The 23,414-nt window shown below is 32.0% G+C and overlaps 2 protein-coding genes across 2 annotated transcripts; both read right to left on the bottom strand.

Annotated features, from left to right (window-relative positions):
* Window positions 1-650: 650 nt before the first annotated feature.
* LOC123913660 (aspartate--tRNA ligase, chloroplastic/mitochondrial) lies at window positions 651-9,212 on the bottom strand. Its single transcript, XM_045964467.1, has 15 exons — window positions 8,799-9,212; window positions 8,510-8,653; window positions 6,180-6,289; window positions 5,763-5,874; window positions 5,576-5,647; window positions 5,076-5,167; window positions 4,726-4,846; window positions 4,151-4,273; window positions 3,750-3,945; window positions 3,467-3,654; window positions 3,299-3,370; window positions 3,052-3,150; window positions 2,892-2,972; window positions 1,965-2,022; window positions 651-1,288 (listed from the first exon to the last, which is right to left on the bottom strand). The coding sequence occupies exons 1-15, from the start codon at window positions 9,177-9,179 to the stop codon at window positions 1,122-1,124; spliced, it is 2,016 nt and encodes a 671-aa protein (XP_045820423.1). The 5' UTR covers window positions 9,180-9,212; the 3' UTR covers window positions 651-1,121.
* Window positions 9,213-17,161: 7,949 nt separating this feature from the next.
* LOC123913659 (pectinesterase inhibitor 7-like) lies at window positions 17,162-18,256 on the bottom strand. Its single transcript, XM_045964466.1, has one exon. The coding sequence runs from the start codon at window positions 18,166-18,168 to the stop codon at window positions 17,527-17,529; it is 642 nt and encodes a 213-aa protein (XP_045820422.1). The 5' UTR covers window positions 18,169-18,256; the 3' UTR covers window positions 17,162-17,526.
* Window positions 18,257-23,414: the final 5,158 nt, after the last annotated feature.

Raw genomic sequence — 23,414 nt, 5'->3', positions numbered from 1 at the left:
AAGTTGGTATGGACATCGAACTATAGTGAATACAAATAAATTCTTTACCAACTAACACAAACTTTATTGGCAAAACCTCTTACTTTTTTTTCGGTCTTAGATGAAATGGTAATCCACCGAAATTAAGCTCACATAATTATGAGAACCCGGGTCACGACGTCCGGCCTAACAATTTCGACATATTTGCCAGTTGAGCTTAATAATAAAAGTGAGTTTAAATTCGGTAAGAAGTGTCCCATAAGTCCAAATGAAGGTGAGTTTAATAATAAACTTGAGTTTAATAAATACTAAAAAAAAATAGTGAATTTAATAAATTTGAATGTAAAAATCATGTTAAAAACAAGCTACAAATTATTACTTCAAGTTAGAATCAATTCTAATCGAGAATCTTCGAAGAAACTAAAATCAATTTTAATTTTTCATTACTATTTTTTTTTTTTTTTGACAAAAGGTGAATTCTTCATTCCTACTTTTGACTCTTCCAAAAGGTGAATTCAAACATGAACTAACTGGTGTTTCTATTTACACACAATTGTGAAATGGTAAATTTTCAGTGCTGCTTTTGCAAGGAATCGCCACTGATGGATAAATTTGAGTAACTACAACTTATTGATGTAACACAAGCCAAAAGTAGTTGATACATACAAGCATAGAGAACAAGTTGGCATAAGTAGCTAACTTAGAATTGAGAATAGAATTAGTTAGTGGAAAAGTTGTGTGGTGGTAATCAATTATTCTCTTACAAAGAAGTAACAAAGAGAAAATGTTCAAAACAATTGATTCAACATACTCAATACTAAGCTTTAAGTTTAATTTATTCTATACCAGATTTTATATTCACCGGATACACATGTTGTAACAGCGAATCTCCTTCATGATACATTGAAATCCCAGTCCGTTGACTTAACTCGTAAGTTACAGAATATAATAGTTTTCTTCATTCTCTTTGTATATTGCTTTAAAAATGCGATAAACAAAAAACAAAATGAAAATTTAGGTTTACATTCCCCTCCTAAAAATACACATTAATTTATTTAAGTGTACATAAAATATAAACTATTCCTTGGTAGAGTACAAAATTGGGTATAAGCAATAGAAATTATGAAGAGTTGAATACCTATCTACGTAGTAATTGAAAGATCTTTGAGCTGTTGCGGATCCACTTCTGATGGTGACCTTGTGAGGGCACATTGTGCAGTAGTTGTTTTTGGGAAAGCGATGACATCCCTGATAGAACTTGCCCCGGCCAGCAACATAACCAATCTGTCCAAACCATATGCTATGCCTCCTGCATTTGATATATAATAACAATCATCAATAAAATCAACGGCTACTAAACATATTGAGATACAATCAGTGCGCCTCATGTTTTAATAGTGCTGTTCAAATACAGATACGCTGATTAAATCGTAACTTGATAAATATTAGATGTTGCTTTCAGTTTAGTGGTAATGGGAAGGTAATATTATATCATTTCTTTACTTACAAGTTATAACTAATGTCACATCATTTTATAAATTTGCTTGAACTTTTTTCTGTTTCAGCAGCTGTGATTTCAACATAAGTTTGGTTTATAATAGGTGTTTGATGTCTTATTTATCGCATATCTATAGTCATATACCTGTTTTTAGGATCAGTGTTAATACTTTGTTTGTGCATCAGTGATAATACTAAATGACATCAACTGTGTTGCGATTACTTTTTTATTTTTTTTGACACAACTGTGTTGCGATTACTTAAATTCTCAAACAGAGCAATGAAAGCAGTGCAAAAGAAATACTTTTGTCTAAACTGCCATTACCGCACATCACAATTATTATAACCGCTACTTCAATAAATAAAGAAAAACGGCCTATGGTTGTTCACAAACAAATGCTACTCTAGTAACATAGTATTCAGTTTCACCACAAGAAAGGGAGGAATAGGGCTTTAAACCATTTTAGAATATTTACAAGTGTACATACCATGTGGCGGAGCTCCCATGTCAAGTGCTTCAAGAAGATAGCCAAACTTTGCTTCAGCCTGAAAAAGAAATTATAATGCATAATTCAGATCAGTCGAAGCCACACATGCCTTCAAACGCATTATAAACATAAGCATTTTTCTACCCTATTTCCAGAATGAAAGAACCAGTAAGATCTAGCGTGTCACAGATCACATAAGAAAAATAAGTCAAAATTGCACTTCACATAAACATACTTGTTGCAAAATGAAAAGTATAGATATATTAAGTAAATGTGTGGCAATGGTGCAAGGCCATGCAGAAACTTTCAACCTAAATCCACAAATGTATCAAACCAACTTTTAATTTTCTATTTAATTGCACAGTACTGCGACCAGTTCCCAAAGATTGGGCAGGAATACAAAGCATGCCATGAGGAACCTCAAAAGAACCCTCTTTGTGCAGACATTAAAGATCTAACGAATCAATCGCTTTCCCATGTGATGTAACCCCAAGCGCATATGTATAGTAATTCCACTTGATCATTTTTTTTTTTTGCGCAGTCTACTTTCTTGTTTCTTCTGTTTTGGAAAGCCTTTAGTAAAATTGACATAGGCTTGGATTTTCCATACCATTTTCCTTATCAGGATAGTAGTACTATCTTGTAATGACACCAAGAGTACTTCCTGCTCTCCTAAATTTTGGTTGAATTGCAATATTACACTATGATGGTAAGATAATTCAACGAAAGTTTCTAAACCTTTTTATTCTAATAACAACACAGTGGAAGCTATGGCTACAAAACAAATGGAACACAAGAAGCTAATAAACAATACATGATTCTAGTCTAATTTTTTCCGGCCAACATCAACTCATTTATTAAATACGTAAAAATAAAAACAAAATGAGAAAGATAAATAAGACGAGGAATTGAGTCGCAGTTACTAGCCTGCTCCATTGAGATGCCTACAGTCTCCAAAACCTTTTGTTGTATGTCGCGTTTATAAATTCTCAAACTCCCCCCACCAATCTGACAGAAAAAATAATATTTTGAGGTATCTGTACAGACATCAGTCGAGAAATTGAGATTAAAAAAAAATGTGAATTACCTCGACGCCATTGTAAACCATGTCATAAGCCAATGCACGAGCGGATGCAAGGTCATTAATGTCTTCGGGATTTGGTGCAGTGAAAGGATGGTGAAGAGCCTGCACTAACCCATAATTAAGAGTTATGAAAAGAATATTAACAAAGATAACCAGATTAACTGTAATGACAATCATGAAATTTTAAACCTAGACTTGTTATTATATATTGAAAAATGCATTCTTGGATGTTATTGAAAACAAAACTGACCTCAAGCCTCTGCTCTGAATCATTCCACTCAAACATTGGAAAGTCGGTAATCCACAAAATTGAATGTCTACCCTAAAATTCAAACAAAAATAACCAGATAGTGTAAGTGAAATAGATAATGGAGAAATATAGGATTTTGTTTCCTCTAAAAAGCAGATACCAACTTACATGGTCGATCAAACCTAACTCATGTGCCACATAAATTCTAAGGCGATCTAGAGTTTTATTTACAGATGCATGATGACCAACTGCAAATAAAATCAGATCATTCGGTCCTGCAGAGCATCGCCTTAACAAATCCTCTTTAGTTGCAGGATCCATACTTGACACTAAAGCAGAAATTCCCTCAATATCCCCTAAAATCAAAGGTTTACACAATAAGCAATCGAATACAACAAACATGTCAAAAAATATAATAAAATTAAGAATTGATAGTAAATTCCTTATTTACCATTCTCCGTGATCTTGAGATAAGGTAAACCTTTTGCACCAGATTTGGTAGATTCATTGTAAATATCACCTTTCTTAAGAGCTGAATTTGAGTACTTTTTTGCACCAGAAGGTACACACAAGACTTTTATAACTCCTCCACTCTCCAAGGTATCAGAAAAAACCTTGAAGGAAGACCCTGAGAAAATGTCAGATACCTGCAGCCAATGAAACGTTATATCTCAGCAAGATGAACATCTAGGTTAGTTACTGCAACACAAAGTAACAGTGATTTTCAACACAGGACTACAGCAAGCTACATCAAATGAAAAGAAGAAAAAAACGTGGACACATAAGAGAAGTAGTAACTACCATATGGTAGAAACCACAAAAGTACTACGGAGGTGAAATAAAGATCATTACATCTTTTAATTCGAGGTCAAATCTGGTATCTGGACGGTCTGAACCATATCTATTCATTGCTTCAGCATATGTAAGCCTAGGGAAAGGGTTTGGAAGTTCCACTCCCTTAATTTCAAGAAAAACCTGCAAAAAAAAAAAAAAAAAATTCCTATTTTATACAAAGTAATGAGCATATATTCTGATATAATAGATGAACAATTTCAAAATAGCCATAAAATATTTGTGCTCCTCAGACAATCTCCAACTTCAAAATATTTGTATAGTTTTCTTTTATGTAAAACCATGTCGCAAAATATCTTTATCAAACATATTTACCAACATTAACACCTTGCATTTCAACATTTGTCAACCATATCCCTTTTATAATTTCTCAACCAATATATCAATACCTGCTTCTAAATTTTTAATGATATCATTTGATATTTCAAATCATCAAAGGAAGTTCTCATTTGTTAATATCTTATTCCTCCATTCCAAATTTTTATCTGATATGCTTTCATTAGTTCAAAATTATGTATAAAATGGATTTTTTTTAACTTGTTAAAGGAGTATCATTATCGATGGTATAAACTAACCTTTCTGATCAACTCTTCATTAAGAGTCAACATATCCTCTAAAGGAGTAAAAGCCATCTCCATATCCAGTTGTGTGAACTCAGGTTGTCTATCAGCTCTTAAATCTTCATCTCGAAAACATCTAGCAAAAAGTAAATTGCATTTTATCAAAAAACAAAGTTAGTCACTTGCATCACAGTTCTTTTAATTATAATATTGGTTTAGCTTATGAAAACAAGTAATTTGTCTCCTTACTTTATGCAAAGCACAAAAAACCAAATGGATTATTTTAAAAGGGTTGGTTTTACAACCCCCCCATAGTATAAAGCCAGTATAGAAATAGATTTAAAAAAATAAAAAGATTATTATACCGTGCTACTTGATAATATTTATCAAAACCAGCTACCATTAGCATTTGTTTGAATAACTGAGGGCTTTGTGGCAGGGCATAGAATGTTCCTGGCTTCATAATTCATGCGACAGAGAATCAACAAAATGTAAAAAAAAAATACATCTCGTAATAAAACAGATAAAACATCCATATTGCTTTTCATCTTATCTTAACAATGCTCTGCTCATGAAAGATGGCATGGCAATAAAATAAAATTTATTTGGTGGCATTATACAGACAACTCACTTATGGGAAATTGCTACAGTTTTTGCAATCAGTTTTACACATATATACATATAGGGTGTGTTTGTCTGAATGGACTTTTGAAGAGACCAATATGTTTAAGGCCTGTCATGTTGACTTATTTACTCTATTGTAATTAAAACCATACTAAACAAAGCGAAAGAAAGACTAACCTAATATATTAGAGAAATATAATGAAATAAGAATCTCATGCAATAGGTGAACAAATCTAAATACCTGAATTCTTGATGGAACTAAATAATCCCGAGCACCTTCTGGTGTGGATCTAGACAGTATTGGAGTTTCAATCTACCTTATGAACAAAAAAAAAGGTAAAGATGAACACAGAATACCAAATACCAACCACCAAAGTACGGTGTGTAAGAGACTTGATCACTCAAATGATGAACCTACTGGATAGTACCTCCACAAAACCATGCAGGTCTTCTAGATATCTTCGCATGAGTTTAACCACTTTATGCCGCAACAATATGTTAGAACTCATTTGTTGCCTCCTTAGATCAAGACATCGGTACCTGCATATTAGTAATTGTAAGCAATAAACCTTCCACACACTTACATAATAATACAAATAAGAATAGGTATTATGAAAATTTATGATAGGCCCTACACAAATTCTCTCTCTCATTTCCACCAAAATTAACAGTATATCTGAAATGAAAGTTACTAAATAGATAGCATCAACAACAGCATTAATAGCATTAATAGGAAATATCTGATAAACCCTAAAAATATTGAGATTCTGACCTTAATGAGAAACCAACCAACATAAATATAAATAAGCATTCACAATTACCATGCAACTCTTGATAAATACTACCTTAAACGGATTTCCTCTTTAAGAGAATCCTTTGCATCATCTGCTGTGGTAACTAAGAATGGTAACTTTGCATTCACAGAATTTAACACTTGAACTTCATTTGCAGCAACCTGCAACACAAGGATGAATATGAAATTTTGATAGACAGGAAGAAAACAGTAAATGAATCAAACATTTCAAACTACAAAAATCATATCATCAAAGTAAAGATGCCAATGAGGCATATTTCTTCAAAGGCAACAAAATTAAAACATCGGAGATCAGACAACCAAATTGTTGTGAATCAAATAGCAAAATAAATCATACTAAATTATAAAAGATAATAGAATAATTTTAAATAATATTTCGCTCAATATATCGTGACCAATGAAATGACACGCTTTCTTTTTGCTCCTTTACTACATAAATGTGCAGCTTCCATGCCACATCATGTGTATAAAGTGGCTTCATGACTACTTGTGTCTTCATCTATTGGCATTGGTACAAGGCAGCTTCCATGCCAGCACATGGTTCGCATGGTTAGACAGTACATTTGATTAATTGGTATGCTCCAATAAGATTAATCAAATATACAAACAAAATAGTGGATTGCAGCATGTTTTACACAGTAATTGTTGCAGCATGCTCACATGAAAAAATTCTTGAAACTTAATTATTTTTGCATACTTGATAAACTAAATCTGGTTGGCCAAAGGGTAATCGTGACTTCTATAGACTGAATGTTACTTTCCTCTCTACACACAAAATCTGCAATGTCAGTTTCTGCATGTTATGCTGAACTAAAGTTAGATTCTATTATTAATTTTCTGCACCCAATAATAGCACAACTGTCTCGAGATTAGAACATTAGATAGACATTATTTCTTTTGTATCTATTGTTGAACTATGTATGACAATACAGGGTTTGTCATACATATTATTCAAGCTCCATTGGTAAACATGACAAATTATCATTTTATGATATTTTGATTGGGATCACTTTTAAGTTTTAATAATCTTTATTGCAACCAACCCATAAAAGAACTTTTTGATGGACCACTTAAACAAAAGAAAGCACAAGCATGGTACAAGTACAACCAATGTAGTCAGGTTCGAGATCCTACGTAGGATCGGTAGGCTGGTTGAGAATCGTAAGATCGGGATCGTAGCTCGATTCGTAAGATCCTACTAAGGGTAAAATTGTAACTTCACATATATACATATACACATAAACACACAAAAAATATAATACATAAACAAAAGAAACATAATTAATTAATATTTCATAGAGATCATTCCAAATGTTCATAAGTTCATAACAGAGGGTTGGAAGAAGCATCAGCAGGGTTAAAAAAAAAACAAAATGAAAACCGAGGGGTTTCATGTAGGACAGAGGTTTGAGTGAAAGAGATGGTTGAAAGTGAGAGAGGAGTGAACCAAAGTGAGAAAGGAGTGAGAACAAACATGCACTAACCGCCGGCGAGGTTCACAACGACGCCGTCTAGAGCTCAGGTAAAGAAAAACCTCTAGGATCGTAAGAACCTATGACCTGGTGCGAGAACCTGACTACAGACAGATCAAAAAAGGAACCTACATGGGTTCTAAGCTCGTTTGGCCTTCACGAGCTCGTAGGATCGTAAGAACCTAAGACCCGGTGCGAGAACCTGACTACATTGAGTACAACAACTCAACAGTCAGATCATGCATAAAAAGTTCAAAAGATGGTCATACAAGTTTATCAGCTAAATCTATTGGCAGCAATGACTGTTGGCAACCACATACTTTCACTTTCTGATGTCACAAACAGTGTGTCTCATTCTATAAATAAAACTATTGTCTGAATCAATGTTTATAATAATTCAACTTATTTTGTTAATAGTGGTTAGTATATATTCTGCAAATACAAGTCATACATATGGAACCCACTTTATTATGACATAAGCATTGTAACTAAAATTAATATTTTTAATCCTCCTTTTTTCTCATGACTTTTGATGTTCAGCCCAATGTTTTAAATCTCTGCATTAAGGACTATGTTTAGTGTTTTGGTTGCTACCATATATCATGTCCATGAATACGGTGCACATGTAATAAAATATGATGTGCTGCCATTACAAATTGACTTGGACATGCATATCTTGGGGCTTCTTTTTAAACATCACTCATCTGAACATAATTATTGGAATTTGAATCAAGCAAGATATTTTAAGGCCACTAATTACTATGGTAACATCCATGCCTATCTTTCTCATCACTATATTCAAACTATAAATAATGGATCTAAATGTAAAATGCACAAGCCTTATCATGGTCCTACAGAACTAGTTTGTCTTGATTAATGATATATTTACCTCGATGAAGCCGGTTTTCATCTTCTTGTTGATTGACTCATTTGGACGAGACCTAACAACACCTTCAATGGCAACCACATACTCCAGTCTAACATCATTGATAGCAGAATGTGCAATTGGAAAATCATCTGGAAGGGTTGTAACCTAAATTTCAAACTCAATTAGAACACACACACACACACACACACACACACACACCATTCTCAATTATAAACAACACCTAATTAGTAATAGAAATTAAAAATAGAATCTTTAAGGTTAAATAAGAAACCAATTGCAATGCAAGTACCTGAACAATTCCAGTATGGTCTCTAAGATTAAGAAAAGTGAGTCCACCATGGACTCTATGAAGTGCAACCCATCCACAAATACGAACCTTTTTACCAACATCATTTGAAGACAATTCACCACAAAAATGAGTCCTTGTAACCCATTGAAGAGATTCATTGACGGGTGGTTTAGCATCGGAAGTGAGTGTTTCAGTAGTAGTAGTAACAGAAGGAAGTGGTTGTTGTATTGAAGCAGAAACAGAAGAAACTGTTCTAGTTCTGGTTCTAGAAATTAAGGTTGGAATAGTGTTGGAAACAGAAGAAACGGTTCTACAAAGGAAGAAAAACGATGGCCTAGGTCGAAGGACCATCAAAGGTAGTGTTTTTAAGAATACAGACATGTTTTTTCTTCTTCTTTCTTCTTCGCTGAGAATGAATGGGAGAGATAATGATAATACCTTTTTTTTTATTTTGGGCTGGACCATGGCGCCACTTTGGGTCTATTTAATTGGGCTTCTTTTGTTAACTTGATGCAGGAAGGGAATTTTTCGCATTCCACCTCTCATGTTTCTTCCGGCCTCCTGAAATTTCAATTTTATCCTCATAAATTGTTTTTAGAAAACGTTTTCCAAAATTTATATTTTTTTGGAATCTATTTTCCATGTAGTTTTCAGACTAAAATTTAGTTTTCCGAGTTTTAAAATATTTTTCTTATATGTGGCAACATGGACAAGTTTTGCCCCTCGTCCGATCAAGTCCTAACAAAGAAAAAAAATGATCTTTGTCGTGGTTCAAAAGTGAATTCTCATTCCTTACCTAAATAAGATTTTTCTTACCAGCCCGTTCAGATATATATTAGAATAAAAGATTATCCCAAAGTATATGAAAAAGGATATTAAATAAAACTTTCGAAGAGGTTAAAACAGTGACATAAAAAATAAAAGAAGAGGTTAAAAAAAATTGTCAAGAAAGATGATCAGGATTCGAATTTCGGTCTCATGTATATATAATGCAATGTCTTGTCAAGTATAACAAAAATATTAATCAAAAATTATAAAATTAATGAGTATATGCATTTATTTATTTATTTTGTTTAATAGCTGGACCAATTTGGTTGAGGTATCAAACGACTCAATCCCGTATTGAGTTTGATTTATGAGAAAACATCCAATTTGTCAAAAAAGGTTTTCCACGTCAAAATTGAACCAGCCTAGAATGTGTATCCATAAGACCATAACTGCAAATTCTGTTACGTTTGGGTGAGACGAGAATAATTTTGGATTTGTATCAAGTCTCTATATCTTCTTTACTTGATGTAGATAAATAGTAACAATACACTCTCACAGACATTGTTGGCAAAGCCTGCTCACTTACAAGTATATATATGTGCATGATATTTTCTCTTCCGACCCGTGATTCTTTTATACTCCAATATTTCAATTTTGTCATGGTAGAAAAATTCGATTTGCAGAAACCGAATTTTTTCTAATATAAATTCAGGGTAAATTTTGGTTTCTAGAACAAGCAAAGACAAGTGCCAATCCGGAGCAGCCCAATGAGGCTAAAATAAACTGCTTTTGTCCAAATTTAACCTTTAGGGCAAAAAAAGAAGTGTTTTTCTTCAAATTTCGTCATTAGAAGTACATCCAGGCTAGCACGACGGAGAAAAGATCGAAGTTGCGATTCATGGCACGGTGGTAGACGAAGCTGCAATCCATGGCAGAATTGAGAACTCAATTTATAATCCTCCAACAGACCCAACCTTGCTGGATTTCATTTTACATTCCAATTTCTAGTTTTTTCTAGTTTAAACTCTGATGACCTTACTTTCCAATTTATGGATTTCGGTTATGCTAATCTCTAAAAAAAACAACACCTTAGTTCTATATGATATCAATCTTTGGTTTGATCCCATAGTTAGAAGAAAAAGAAAAATTGTTTGAAATTGTTTATCAGTTGCTGGAGTTATAATGGGCCATTTCCATGGTTTCTTTCGGATAAACTAGCCCACATGTTGTGGGTGTTGTGGATTTCTTTTCGCGCCTCTGTCTTTCATGTGCATCACCGGTATTTTTATTTTTACCTCTTTCAGTATTTATTTCTTTTACAAAATCTTTTCACTATTTAAATAGCGGACGTTGTAAAAATTAAAAATGTAAAATCTGGAGAAAAAAAAACATTGTTCTCTTGAGATGATCCATAATTTTAGGTGTCATATTTGGCATCGCTTTAGCCCGAGAATTTTGAGGAACGTCAGTATCTAAATCTATAACAATATATAAAGGGGATAAGGGAGTTTGGGCTGGATTTTTTTTGGTCCATTTTGCCCTTAACTTCCTTTATGGTTTTTTTATTATTCCATAATTGCCCTTAACTTCATCTCTTCTTTTTTTATGATTTTTTGATCTATATCTATTCTATACTATAATCTATAACAATATATAAAGGGGATAAGGGAGTTTGGGCTGGATTTTTTTTGGTCCATTTTGCCCTTAACTTCCTTTATGGTTTTTTTATTATTCCATAATTGCCCTTAACTTCATCTCTTCTTTTTTTATGATTTTTTCATCTATATCTATTCTATACTATAATCTATAACAATATATAAAGGGGATAAGGGAGTTTGGGCTGAATTTTTTTTGGTCCATTTTGCCCTTAACTTCCTTTATGGTTTTTTTATTATTCCATAATTGCCCTTAACTTCATCTCTTCTTTTTTTATGATTTTTTCATCTATATCTATTCTATACTATAATATATAAAAAAAATACATGAGTTTTGGGGTAGAATTTTCATAATACCAACATTACCCTTGCTTTTTGTTTAGTAGCAACAAAAATCTTTTATTAACAAACTCACCATAACATAAGGCATATCTTTTTTTTTTGGTACATAAATTAGACACAGGCAGGCGCGGAACGCGCCTGCCTGGCCCGCTAGTGTAAATAATTTAAGAACATAAAATTGTCGTAAAAACATGTTTTAAGTTCTATAATTCAAAATAGGTTACACTTTCTAGAAGGTGAACGTGTAAATTCTAAAATTTTGTGTATACAGGGTTGTTCGCATAATAAGCAGAGAAAACAATTCTCATGTGTAAGTAGAAACAGTGTAAAATCCTAAATAGTTTATGTATAGTGGATTTTTGTATGATAAGTAGAGAATACAGTTCGCATGTTAAGTAGCTAACGGTGTAAAATCCTAAAAATATTATGTATAAAGAGGATGTTCGCATGATAAGTAGAAAATACAATTCGCAAGTTAAATAGCAGAAGAGATATTTTGATCATTTCAACGGACTCGCGACAAAATACAAGGGCACAAAAAGAAACTACATTGGGTGTTTTCTTTTTTGTCTCCAAAAATAGGTAAGAATTATTAATGGGTAAAATGTACATGCTTTTTCTCAAACCAGCTTTCCACTTTCCTCCAACGTAAATAAAAAACTACTAATTTCTACAGAAATAACAAATATCGTTGCTGAAAAAATAGAAAATTTAGTGCTACAGTTAAAAACATAGCATCACAAAACTTCAAAAACTAAAAATTATAAAAAAGAACAAAGCAAAAAAACTAATCTTCTAGATGTTAGCTTAAACCAGTACTTACAGCAATATTTTATACCAACATATAAAACTTTTGTCACAAACTTATTAATGTTACTATGTTATCTTAAACCAACATATAAAACTTTTGCAAAAACTTATTAAAATTGTTGCCATTCATTTAATTTAATTTTATTTCATGCATGTAGACCCGCAAAAAAATAAATTTTGCTTCCCTAATTGAAAAACAAACTTGATCACTAGCAACAAATATGGACGATGTTTGGAATATTGTGGCATCATTTCATTTTAATATGCAGGAAAAAAATATTTTTGCACCATTTATTTTGTGACTAAACTAACATTATGTGAATGACGCAATGTGTTTCTCGTGACTCTATTATTATTATTTGCTTTTTTTAGGTACAATGTCGTGTCGCTATTATATTATCATATCAATTAGGAAATGCTTACCAGAATATTCTCAACACTATCCACGATCTATTGGTAGATAGTTAACAATTACATTACTGTTTTCTAACTATAGAGTATAAATTTTGGTAAGTTCTTCAACAATCCGCAGCCTTGTTGAGTAGCGATTCGTCAAAGTTAATGTTAGTGGTGGGGGGTTCTACAAATATTTTGACACAAAAATGAGTATGAGAATATGAAGTGAGAAGTTTAGAGTTAAGAATTAGAATCGTGTACCATCAATGGAAGTTTAGTTCTACGAACATTCTTAGGAAGGATTAATATAGGTCTAACGCATAGTTCATTCATTAATGAGAGGAGGTGATTACGGGATCCTCATCAATGGAATGAGGGATTCGAGATCATTAAGGTCTTGATTGATGGAACGGATATTACGAATGTGGATTGTTTTGCCTGTTGGAATTTAGTGGAGTTGTGCACTCCCAAAGTGAACTTGTCATGTCCTTTGAGTTTGAGCCGAGCACGAGGGCAAACATAAGCATTGGTCTAGTCCAAAACACTTCCAAGCACTTAAAGACCATTCAATCTACATTAATTATATTACTCCGATTGAATTTGGACTAAGATCTTTTAAACAATATTTTTAGTTCGAGTTTTGTGAATAGAAAAATATCGACGAGAGATGAGATTCCACTAAAATGGTCAATTTATGTTGAGATTAAGTTGCTAAAACTTTTACACCAATAACATACTTAAAAAAAAAAATTGATCTTATTAGAACTTTTTTACCAAAGTCCAATGATTGAATTAATAAGTTGCATATATAATCGATCATTACAATCCGTGAAGCTAGTATAGCAACAAAAATTTCATTTTTCTTTGTGAGATCAATAGCAACAAGATTTTCATATAGGGACCATAAAAGCAACACTATTTTGTCTCGTTCCTCTTGCTAGCGGAGCAACTACTAATTAACAAGCTGTCTACGAGAAAAATATTATAAACTAAAGTGTTGTTTTTGTATGTGGCTTTTATTTATGCTAAATAAATAGCTATATTTGGAGATGGTTAATTTGTCACACTCTCACTTGCTACCTACTTAGTTTCTAGTCTTTTTCCTTTGTTTCACGGGATGCTTATGTCTACAAGCTCAATTCCAAAATTATTATACATCAAATAAGCCAAACAATTTCCCAACCTTATCTACTGTTGTCACTCTCATAACTATTTCTTTAATGTTTTTTTTTGACCATGCAATTTTTGGGTGAGAGATGTTACGGCTAATATAATGTAGTTGAAATGTTTAGGGTTAGGGAGGGGATGTATTGTCTAGAGTCACTCAGTCGATCATCCAATGACATCACAACCATTAAAACAGTAATTCATAATAATTTAAATTCAATTAGCTAATAGCAATTCATAATAATTTAAAACCTTTTTTTTTTTGTTTACCAAGCAATTTTTATAAAATGTTCCCTCACGAGATGTGAATGTTTCCCTAAAGTCATAACATTGAGAATAGTAATTATTTTAGAGTTTTGATTAATTAGTTAGTTTGTTAATTAAGTGAGTGGTTAGTTAATTTTTCCTCTATTAGCTCTATATAAGTTATAAAAGCATCACATGTATTCATTTCATCATCTTTAATCATAATAATCTCTTATAAGTTTTACTCTACCTTGAGACAAATGCTTGCGCAGATACTTTTACTAATATGGGTTGTGATCACATCCAGGACTTCGTTGTATGATCAATGTCTTCTTAGATTGAGTTCGTTGGTATTTGCTGATGTAATGAGAATTGCTACCCTTAGAATCATTGTCGTTTTGTACTTCTTTCTCTTGAGTTTAGCCCCCTATTGTAACAAAAAAAAAATATCATTAGAATTTTAAAAATCTTAACACCTAAACATTTCAACCACATTAAAAAGATTAAACTTGAAAACTATTTTTTTTTACAATAAAACGTAAAAACATTAGTAAGACATGTTATTTCAACTTTTTCACTCACTCCTTCATCACGAGATGTGAATATATATCCCTAACCGGGAATGGATTGTCTCCGGTGGATTTTTAACTGCATTCCCTCAAATGGTAGTCTCAACCACTAAATTTCTTCTCTCTCTTCAACTTTTTTTTCTTTCTATTTCTTTTTTCTATTTTTTTACAGTAATTCAAATTCAAATTCGATTATTATGAATTGCTATTAGCTAATTGGATGTATTGTCTAGAGTCACTCAGTCGATCATCCAATGTCAAACATGCTCTTTAATTTTACTTACTAAACATGGCTCTTATGTGGATTCTCTATTTGAAAGATTGATCTGATCAAATAAAAAGTTATGACTGTAGGACCCCTGTCTCATTCATATCTATCTTCATGCCATGCGATTTTTTATAACTAGTTTGTTTAAACTATGAATAAAAAACACAAGGTTGTACAGACATCATAATTGAATTGAAAAGGGAAATATTCATGTATGGGAAACAATATTATCACGAAGATCAATCATAGACATCCAATTCTATGAAAGAAAAAAAAACAGTGGAGTCCAATTAATAAAAAATGACGTGGACCCTCCAAATCATGCAATTGCTTATTGAATCATGTTATTCCATTATATGGTTGAAGAAAATATCCTAAAATTCGATATAATGATGATGTTGATCATAACTCACAATAAGAGTGATTGTGTTATTACATGAACTGCAAACTAAATTCAGTTGCCCAAGTCTATGAATTGTGATTAGAGGCCTCCTAAACTTTTAGTTGATCCAAAGTGGATTTATAACATTTTAAAATTGTAAAAGGATTTGTAACATTGTTTTCAATTTTTCTTAAAACACTTCTCTAGATGATACTAACACTTTTTTAAAAATTCTCTTAATTATTTATTACGCATTCTTTCAATTATTCAATTTATCATTTTCATTTTTTAAATGAATGACAATTTTGTAAACTAACACATAATTTTTCTTTTCTATATAACATTAATTTTTTTTTACTAAATATTAATTATATTTTTTAATTTGTATAATATGGTGAAAACTATTTATATTGGCACACAAAGAGTAACTAACAACGTCCTAAAATAGTCCCAAACAGCCCCGATTATATGGCAATGGGGGTGAATATAGAGATGAATTTTGCCTTCCCTGCCCCCGACCCTAGATGGAGGTTCTCCGCACTTATTTATTGTTAGAGTTAAAATTTAAATCCCATCTCCACATTTGATGGAGGTCATATTTTTTATCCGCAAATGAAGTAATAAATATTATGGAAAATGCTAAACAATGCCCCCGGGACACAGGACACTGGTTAAGCATTTAAAAATAGAAATTATGCCTCGAAATGTGTGCATCCAATATCTCAAAGGTATCAAAAAATTTCTTTTTAATATTAATTTTATTTTTTATTTCCTTTATTGGTATGTTTAACAAGTGCCCCAGGGGCACTGTTTAGCATGACCCTTATTTAAAAATACTAACGCACATAAGTGTTAAATTTCAAGTTTTCTAATTCGGGCAAGGTTGTTTTTAAAATTAACAATACCCAACCTTGTTAGTTCTTCTAGATAGGACCTAAGAATCCAAGAGGTGGGTTGCCCTCATATGTGCCGAACTCCGCCCATCAGGATACAAGCCCAAAGTCGCATCTCTCTGCCCAAGGGTTAAGGAAGTCACCCTTCCATAATGACCGACATCGAAATAATTGACATCTACAATCAATCATGGCTTCTCAACTATTATTTCGACGGTCATTAACGATAATTACCTAATATATGTCCTCACATTATCATTCCAAATTTGCACCTGGTCAAAGCAAAATTTTCCCGTCAATACCAGGACTCATACAAGCAGTTGGAGATTACATTGTCTTGCCTAAATGACAGGAGTGTCAATGGAGTTTAATTATCAAAAAGAAAAGATAAATGTTGGTAGGCACCTAATGATAAAACGAACTGCCAAACTTAGACATAAGTTAAAACAATTTAAAATCAACCTAAAACGGGTTAATGCATCATTGAAAATAAGTTTAAAAGATTGTTTCTCATTAAGGTAAAATTAAAGTCTAGGTGAAGAACTTAAATTTCCACAACACAATTAACTAAATTCAAATTTTGTCACTTCAAAGTTCAAATATAATTATCTTAGTTGGTTCAGTGGTGATTGTATCTGGATTTGGTAGGGAGAATTACGATTCGACCTCCGTAACTACGATTGATAGATGATTGAAACCACTCGATATTACAACTAACTTCTAAATCAAATTAAGCCGTTCACGAATACCGATAATGAAAAAAAAAGAAAAAATAGAAGGAATATAAAATAACGTCAATTTTTTGTATTAATATCGTTTTCATCTACAGTTATGACCTTCCATTCCATGAAAATAAATAACACAATATTAGAGTGGCCCTAACAATATTCATCTTAATTTCTTAACTTCAAAGGATCAATAACCATCAACAAATTAAAAACTCACTCAAACGCCTTTACCTTCACACAATACATTATAACTGTGGCTAGTTTTTTTTTTTTTTTTGTATATCTACACTCTCCATTCTTGCACAGAAATCCTGTGTAAGCCAAGCCACATGTGTTTGTTTTTTCTTTGCTAAAAACAAAGCTAAAATCAAAACCACCAAAATTTACATTCATCATTCACATTTCATTTCACATCTTTCTTGTTCACACACACACTACACAGTAATTCAACAACAATAATTCTGAAATTAGAAAAAGTAATAATCAAATCAAACGGTCACAATTTCACGGCATTCCTTGTTTAGCGTAACCATTAACAAGTGCCAAAGCATTACTCGTGAACTTCTTCACCTTCGTCACACGTTTCTCTACATCCGATTTCATCGGACAATCCTCTACATCTTGAAATCCATCCGTACACGTTTCTTCATCGGTAAGCGCCGCACTCATCCACGTCTGAACGTTACTCATCTGAAAAAGAAACGAATTGGTTCCACTTCCGGCGGCTCCTAACTGACGCATCTGTTTAATCGAGCCACGGATTTCATCAACGGCGTCATCTAGATTTGAGAAACAGTCACGAAGAGCGAGTGCGGCGCGTGAGTTACCGCTATAATCAGCGACGCGAGTGAGATTTGAGAGATATGATGCGGTACGGTGAACCTTGGAGAAGCTTACTGCTATGGCGATGCGAGCGAGTTGGCCTGGATTTTGTTGAACTGCATTGGCGTAACGAGAGAGAGAAGTGTAGCATATGTCAGGGTATAGTGTTGTGTTGCAACTTGAACGGATGTATTCGGTGTCGTCGTTGTTGCCGGTGGTTGGAGGATCTGCTCCGGTGGCGGTTGCTAATCGGAGAAATGAGAATGTTGATGCGAAGAACAGGATTGATAATAGAAGGAAATGGTGAGAGCGTTGGGTTCTCATTGTTAACTAACTGCTCTGTTTTTATTTTTTTGTTGGTGAGAGTTTGTTTCTGTTTGTGAATTGTGACTGTGCAGAGGGAGAATGAAAGAGAGAGGGTTTTGTAGGCAATGATTTGGGTGAAATTACTTTATGATCAATGGCATTTACTGTAATACCGATAATGCCATCAAATCATTTGAAATGTTTTGTTTTTATTTATTTAATTAATTTAATAAGTAAACAAAAAACTATTTCAAATTCAACCAAATTATAATGAATTTAATGGACATGTTATATATATATATATATATATGTCAAAAAATTTCACACAAACATTCAATAGGATCAGTAATTTTTCCACCTTATATCATTAAAGTGGAGTGTAGTAGGATGATTTAACACATTACTAGGGATGACAATGGGTAGGGTATGGGTAGGGTACTATAGTACACATTCTCATACCCGCGGATTGAAAAAATATTCGTACCCATCCCCATATCCGCGTGGGTAACAACTTTTGCCCCCGTCCCCATACCCTATGGGTACCTAGGTCCCCATACTCGTACCCGTTACCCGCATTTTTACTAAAAATAAATTGATCAATTATAAAATATCATATAATTTTAATAGAATTAAAAAAATTTCAAAGATTTTAATATTGACTAATGAAAATTATAAACAAAATTATTATTAACCTTATGTTAAAGTTCATATTCATGTTAAATATTCACATTATTTTTATATTATGTTATAAATAAACATTTTTATTAAAAATATGTAATAGTTTAGTAGAGTTGTATTGTTTTAAATTGATTTACATATATTATAATATAATAATATAAATAAAATAAATAAATATATATTATGCGGGTATGGGGCGGGGTGGGTACTAAGGTACCCGTACCCGCACCCATACCCGTTCATTTTTGCGGGTAATTACTCATACCCGTGTCCGTACCCAAAATGCGGGTTTTTAGCCTACCCGTTGTGGGTAATTTTTTGCGGATACCCTCTGGGTATGGGTCAAATTGACATCCCTACACATTACATAGTTGATAACTTGATATCGAATAATAGTGTAAAAGTAAAAACTAGCTACCACTACATATCCTATTTTCTCAATTATAATTAGAGTTTAATGAATATACATCGATAGTTTAAAATAGTTTTATACTTACATTCAATATGAAATCACCGTTCATTCATCTCATACAAGTAGTTTCAGAATAACCATACATGGATGAAATGATGTGGTAAATTGGTAAATTTTTATTAGATGTATGTGTAAAACTTTACATTGATCGTATGTGTATCCTTCAAATCCTTATAATTATTATGCAATTTAGCTTTAGTGTTTTAGAGATAATATATCTCAATTTAGTGTTTTAGAGATTATATATCTCAATTGCTTCTATTCAATTTTGTTTGACGAACAAAAAGAAAAATATAACTATATAATAAGGTCTTCAAGTATGACCAAACTCACTCCAACATTTTACCTATTTTAAATATGGACTCGACCTTGATTCATTAATAATATTCAGGGTTTTTTTTTACGAATTAATAATATTCAGGTTTTTTTTTTTTACGAATTAATAATATTCAGCTACCACCAAGGAATTCCGCCTTCCCATTCGTGGTGAGAGCGAAAGCATGAGAGAAAAATGAGTGAGTGAGAGCGAGAGAGAAGTGAGCGAAAGAGGGGGAAAAATAGTTTTAATGAAAAATGAAATACAATAGGTGTGTCGTATTTGTGTCTAAAACGTGTCAAAATAACATTTTTCTTATTTGTATAAGTTTTGATTGACGATAAATTTGACAAAATATCATTCTGGTTGTGGATGTTGTTAAAAAAGTGTTTGCCAAGTACAAAATTTTAGTTGTTGTATAGTACTTTGACCCTCAATTTGTCTGAACCTAGGAACGATGTTAAAATCAAAACATAGTACAACTTTTTTTAACTGAACAAAAAGTAGAAGTATAACTGAAATTGTCAATCATATTTAATTTTTTAGTAGATCAAACACATTTTTAAATGAGGTTTGTTATTTTAACATCAAGTAGACCGGACAAAAATACGATATCTACTTTTTCCACTCACAGCGCGGATACCGATGCATGCACACAATATTAAAAAAATAAAAATTGTAACTTTGTTGTATTTTTGTTTGAAAATTGTATAAAGCTAGTTATAGTATAATTTTCTTAATTTATATATATTTTTTAATTAAATTTTCTACTTATCTAGGGTGAAGCTGAAGACGTGAAGTATACTAATATACTACTGTATGAATTGAAATTGAATAAACATATAAAGGATGATTCTTCTTCAAAAACAAAAAAACATTAAGGTTCCGTTTGGTTGAGCGGAATGAAAGAGGAAGAAAAGAAAATTATGGATCATAAACAACAATTCCATTGGGTTCCAAAAATGAAAGAAACAAAGTGGCAGGCATGCATGTGTATTATTACCCTAGCGTGGGGACGCAAATTTTTGTAATAAAATAAAAATAGTGATAATTTAGACGACAAATATGTGGAAGTGGAAGCAAAGAAAGTAGCAGAGAGAGACGTCCCTAAGCTTTTTACAAGTAAATAACGATAATATATTTTATATGTGAATTTTGAAAAAATATAACCATAATAAATTTGATCTAGTAGTGAAGAATTTGAGTAATATGCTAGAGATCGCAGGTTGAATTCTCAACTTCATTATAAGCAAAAAAAAAAAAAAATATTTGTACCCAGTTTTAAAGAACATTTTTCTATCTAAATTCCCCATTATTTTTAGCTGAGATTTGTACTAATAAATAAAGAAAAAGACATCAAATTTGATTTTCTATCCTCAGTTGAGGCATGCATGCACAGTGTCCACTTCGATTTTGCGGCTAGTGCAGAATCGTACTATGTCATTTTCTAGTCCGTGACAAAATCAACGCCATTCATTATAATTGGACATACTCATAGTACCTTAATTCTTTATAAAATTTAGATGACCCTTCTTCATCACTATTTAGTACTAGTACTTGTGGTTTGTATATATTTTAATCACATTCACTCCACCAAAATAACTTTTGAGTGCCATTGCTTAACTGTACGTAACGTGGAGAAAACAATTAAATCCCAATGTAGTAGTCAAATTGTGGCTGTTCTATTTTGTTCTATATGATTGTGATGGCCTCACTAGTCACTACAAACAACTTAAATGGGCAACAACCTAATAAACAAAACAACACTAAGGTTCTTTACTCTCACGCGTTAATTATTGGATAAAGATTAGACGATTCATGTTTTAAGAATTTCATTTTAAACTCAATTTAGTTACGTTGAAATATATTATCTATAAAACCATTATGTTTAGTCTTGTTGTGAGAGATTTTAGTAATACGTTATAGGTCTTGAGTTCGATCTCCAACTCATTGTAATAAAAAAAGTCACTATCTCTAATTATTTGATCTTTATTCAATGATCAATTGTTGTTATTGTAATGTGTATTTCACAATTCTCTTGATAAACTTGGATTTAACTGTCTATGTGTATAATTATCGAATAAAGATTAGATCATTCATATTTTAAGATAAATTTAACCTCAATTGCATGATATGTGTCAAAACGTTCAACCCTAGCTATAGAGTGTTTTTAATATTATTAATAAATATAAAATATAAGATAATTATATATGAATAAAAGGTAAACGGACAACAAATTGCGCCAGTAATCTTACGGTTATATAACTTATTAGTGCTTGTATTAGCATGATGTATTTGGGTCCACATAACCATGCATGTGAGAACTTTTTGGCCTGGTCGGTTGAGAATTTGGGTTGTTGGTTGGTTAGAAAATTGGAGGATGGTCTGTGTGTACACAAAGGCATATTTAATGTTACTCACACTTGCCCACTATTTTCCCATGCGTGACACTTTTGAATATACTTTTTCCAAAAAAAATGTATTGCCTTCCCCTTCCTTCCATATATACACATTATTCTTGCATAATCAATCATTATGCTTCTTGTGGGAGTTAACCTTCTCCACTATCAAAGATCACAAAGACCTTCTCTTTTAAGTTAAACCTAGCTATTCTGATATGAACATGAGCTGACGTGTTAAGGAAAAGTTTAACATTGAATTACTTTCAGAGTGTATTAATTTGAATGGAATAATTGAGAGTTTTAGAGAATAATATATTATCACCAACCCTTCATAAATAAATTATTTATGATTGTTAGATCTCCTATTTAGTGGAGTTGGTCAAAGTGAAATATGAGAATTTATTTGTAAAGTTTGAAGAATAAAAGAAGGAATAATTTGAGATTTACATTTTATTTGTAAGGAATTTCAAAATATAAGTTTATATGTGTTATTCACTTGTAGGCATGACAATAGGGCGGAGCGGAGACAGATTTTAATATTTTTTTTATTAAAAAAATAGTTAAATGTCCAAAATTATTTTGTTTAAACGATATTTTTTTAAATAAAGAAAAGAAATAGAGAAAATGGTTTGTTTAATACTCAAATTAAAAATATACACACAAATGTAATTTAAGAGATTGTTTAAAGGGTTCTAATGTAAAATAGGTAAAATCTAATTTTAGTATAAGCGGGGCGGGTTCGGGGACAGGTTCAAGTTGGGTATCAATGTCTCCATTACCCGCCTCAAACCCATCTTTTGAAATCGGGGAAAACTCAAACCCAAACCTAGTCAACTCAGGTTTTTCCGTCAAAGCGGGTAGAGTTTGAGCGGGTACCCACGGATATGAGTTTTATCGTCATGCCTATTCACTTATATGAATACCATGAAATTGAGTCCTTCAAAATTTAGTCCCTATTAAATTTTAATCTCCGATATTTTAATTGTTTTCAATAATAGTCACTATTGTTAACATTGTGTGACAAAAATTATTGGCAGTACAACCTTACTATGCATAACATTTTGAACTATTTTCAAAATATGCATAATCTTTTGAACTCAGTTAAAATTTAATAAGGGTTAAACTTATAATGTAATATTTTAATTTTATAGAGATAAAAAATATATTCAATATTTTCTAAATTTATCATCTAAAAGATATAATTTACATTAAAGAATTTAAAGTAACCTCTAAAATTATATTATCTCGTAAATTCAGTTAATCAAACACAATCTATTACTTTAGAAACGATAAATTGTGTCTTGTACCCAAAAAAAATGATAATTTAATTTACAAACCTCTTTAGGGGGAACATCATAAAGAAAAGCAGGTGTTTGTAAATTATGATCCCCACCAT

This window comes from Trifolium pratense, linkage group LG3 (assembly GCF_020283565.1).
Source record: "Trifolium pratense cultivar HEN17-A07 linkage group LG3, ARS_RC_1.1, whole genome shotgun sequence".
NCBI classification, from domain to species: domain Eukaryota; kingdom Viridiplantae; phylum Streptophyta; class Magnoliopsida; order Fabales; family Fabaceae; genus Trifolium; species Trifolium pratense.
Note: the sequence above shows the minus strand (reverse complement) of the source record. Positions and strands in the feature narration are given on the sequence as shown.

What these genes read in the sequence shown, in the direction of transcription:
- LOC123913660 (XM_045964467.1), bottom strand. Translation starts at nt 9,179, where the DNA reads ATGTCTGTATTCTTAAAAACACTACCTTTGATGGTCCTTCGACCTAGG. An exon ending in AAATATTATCAAGTAGCACG is followed by an intron (nt 4,847 to 5,075) that starts GTATAATAATCT and finishes ACTTTTTGCTAG; the next exon opens with ATGTTTTCGAGATGAAGATT. An exon ending in ATTCAGAGCAGAGGCTTGAG is followed by an intron (nt 3,151 to 3,298) that starts GTCAGTTTTGTT and finishes GGGTTAGTGCAG; the next exon opens with GCTCTTCACCATCCTTTCAC.
- LOC123913659 (XM_045964466.1), bottom strand. Translation starts at nt 18,168, where the DNA reads ATGAGAACCCAACGCTCTCACCATTTCCTTCTATTATCAATCCTGTTC.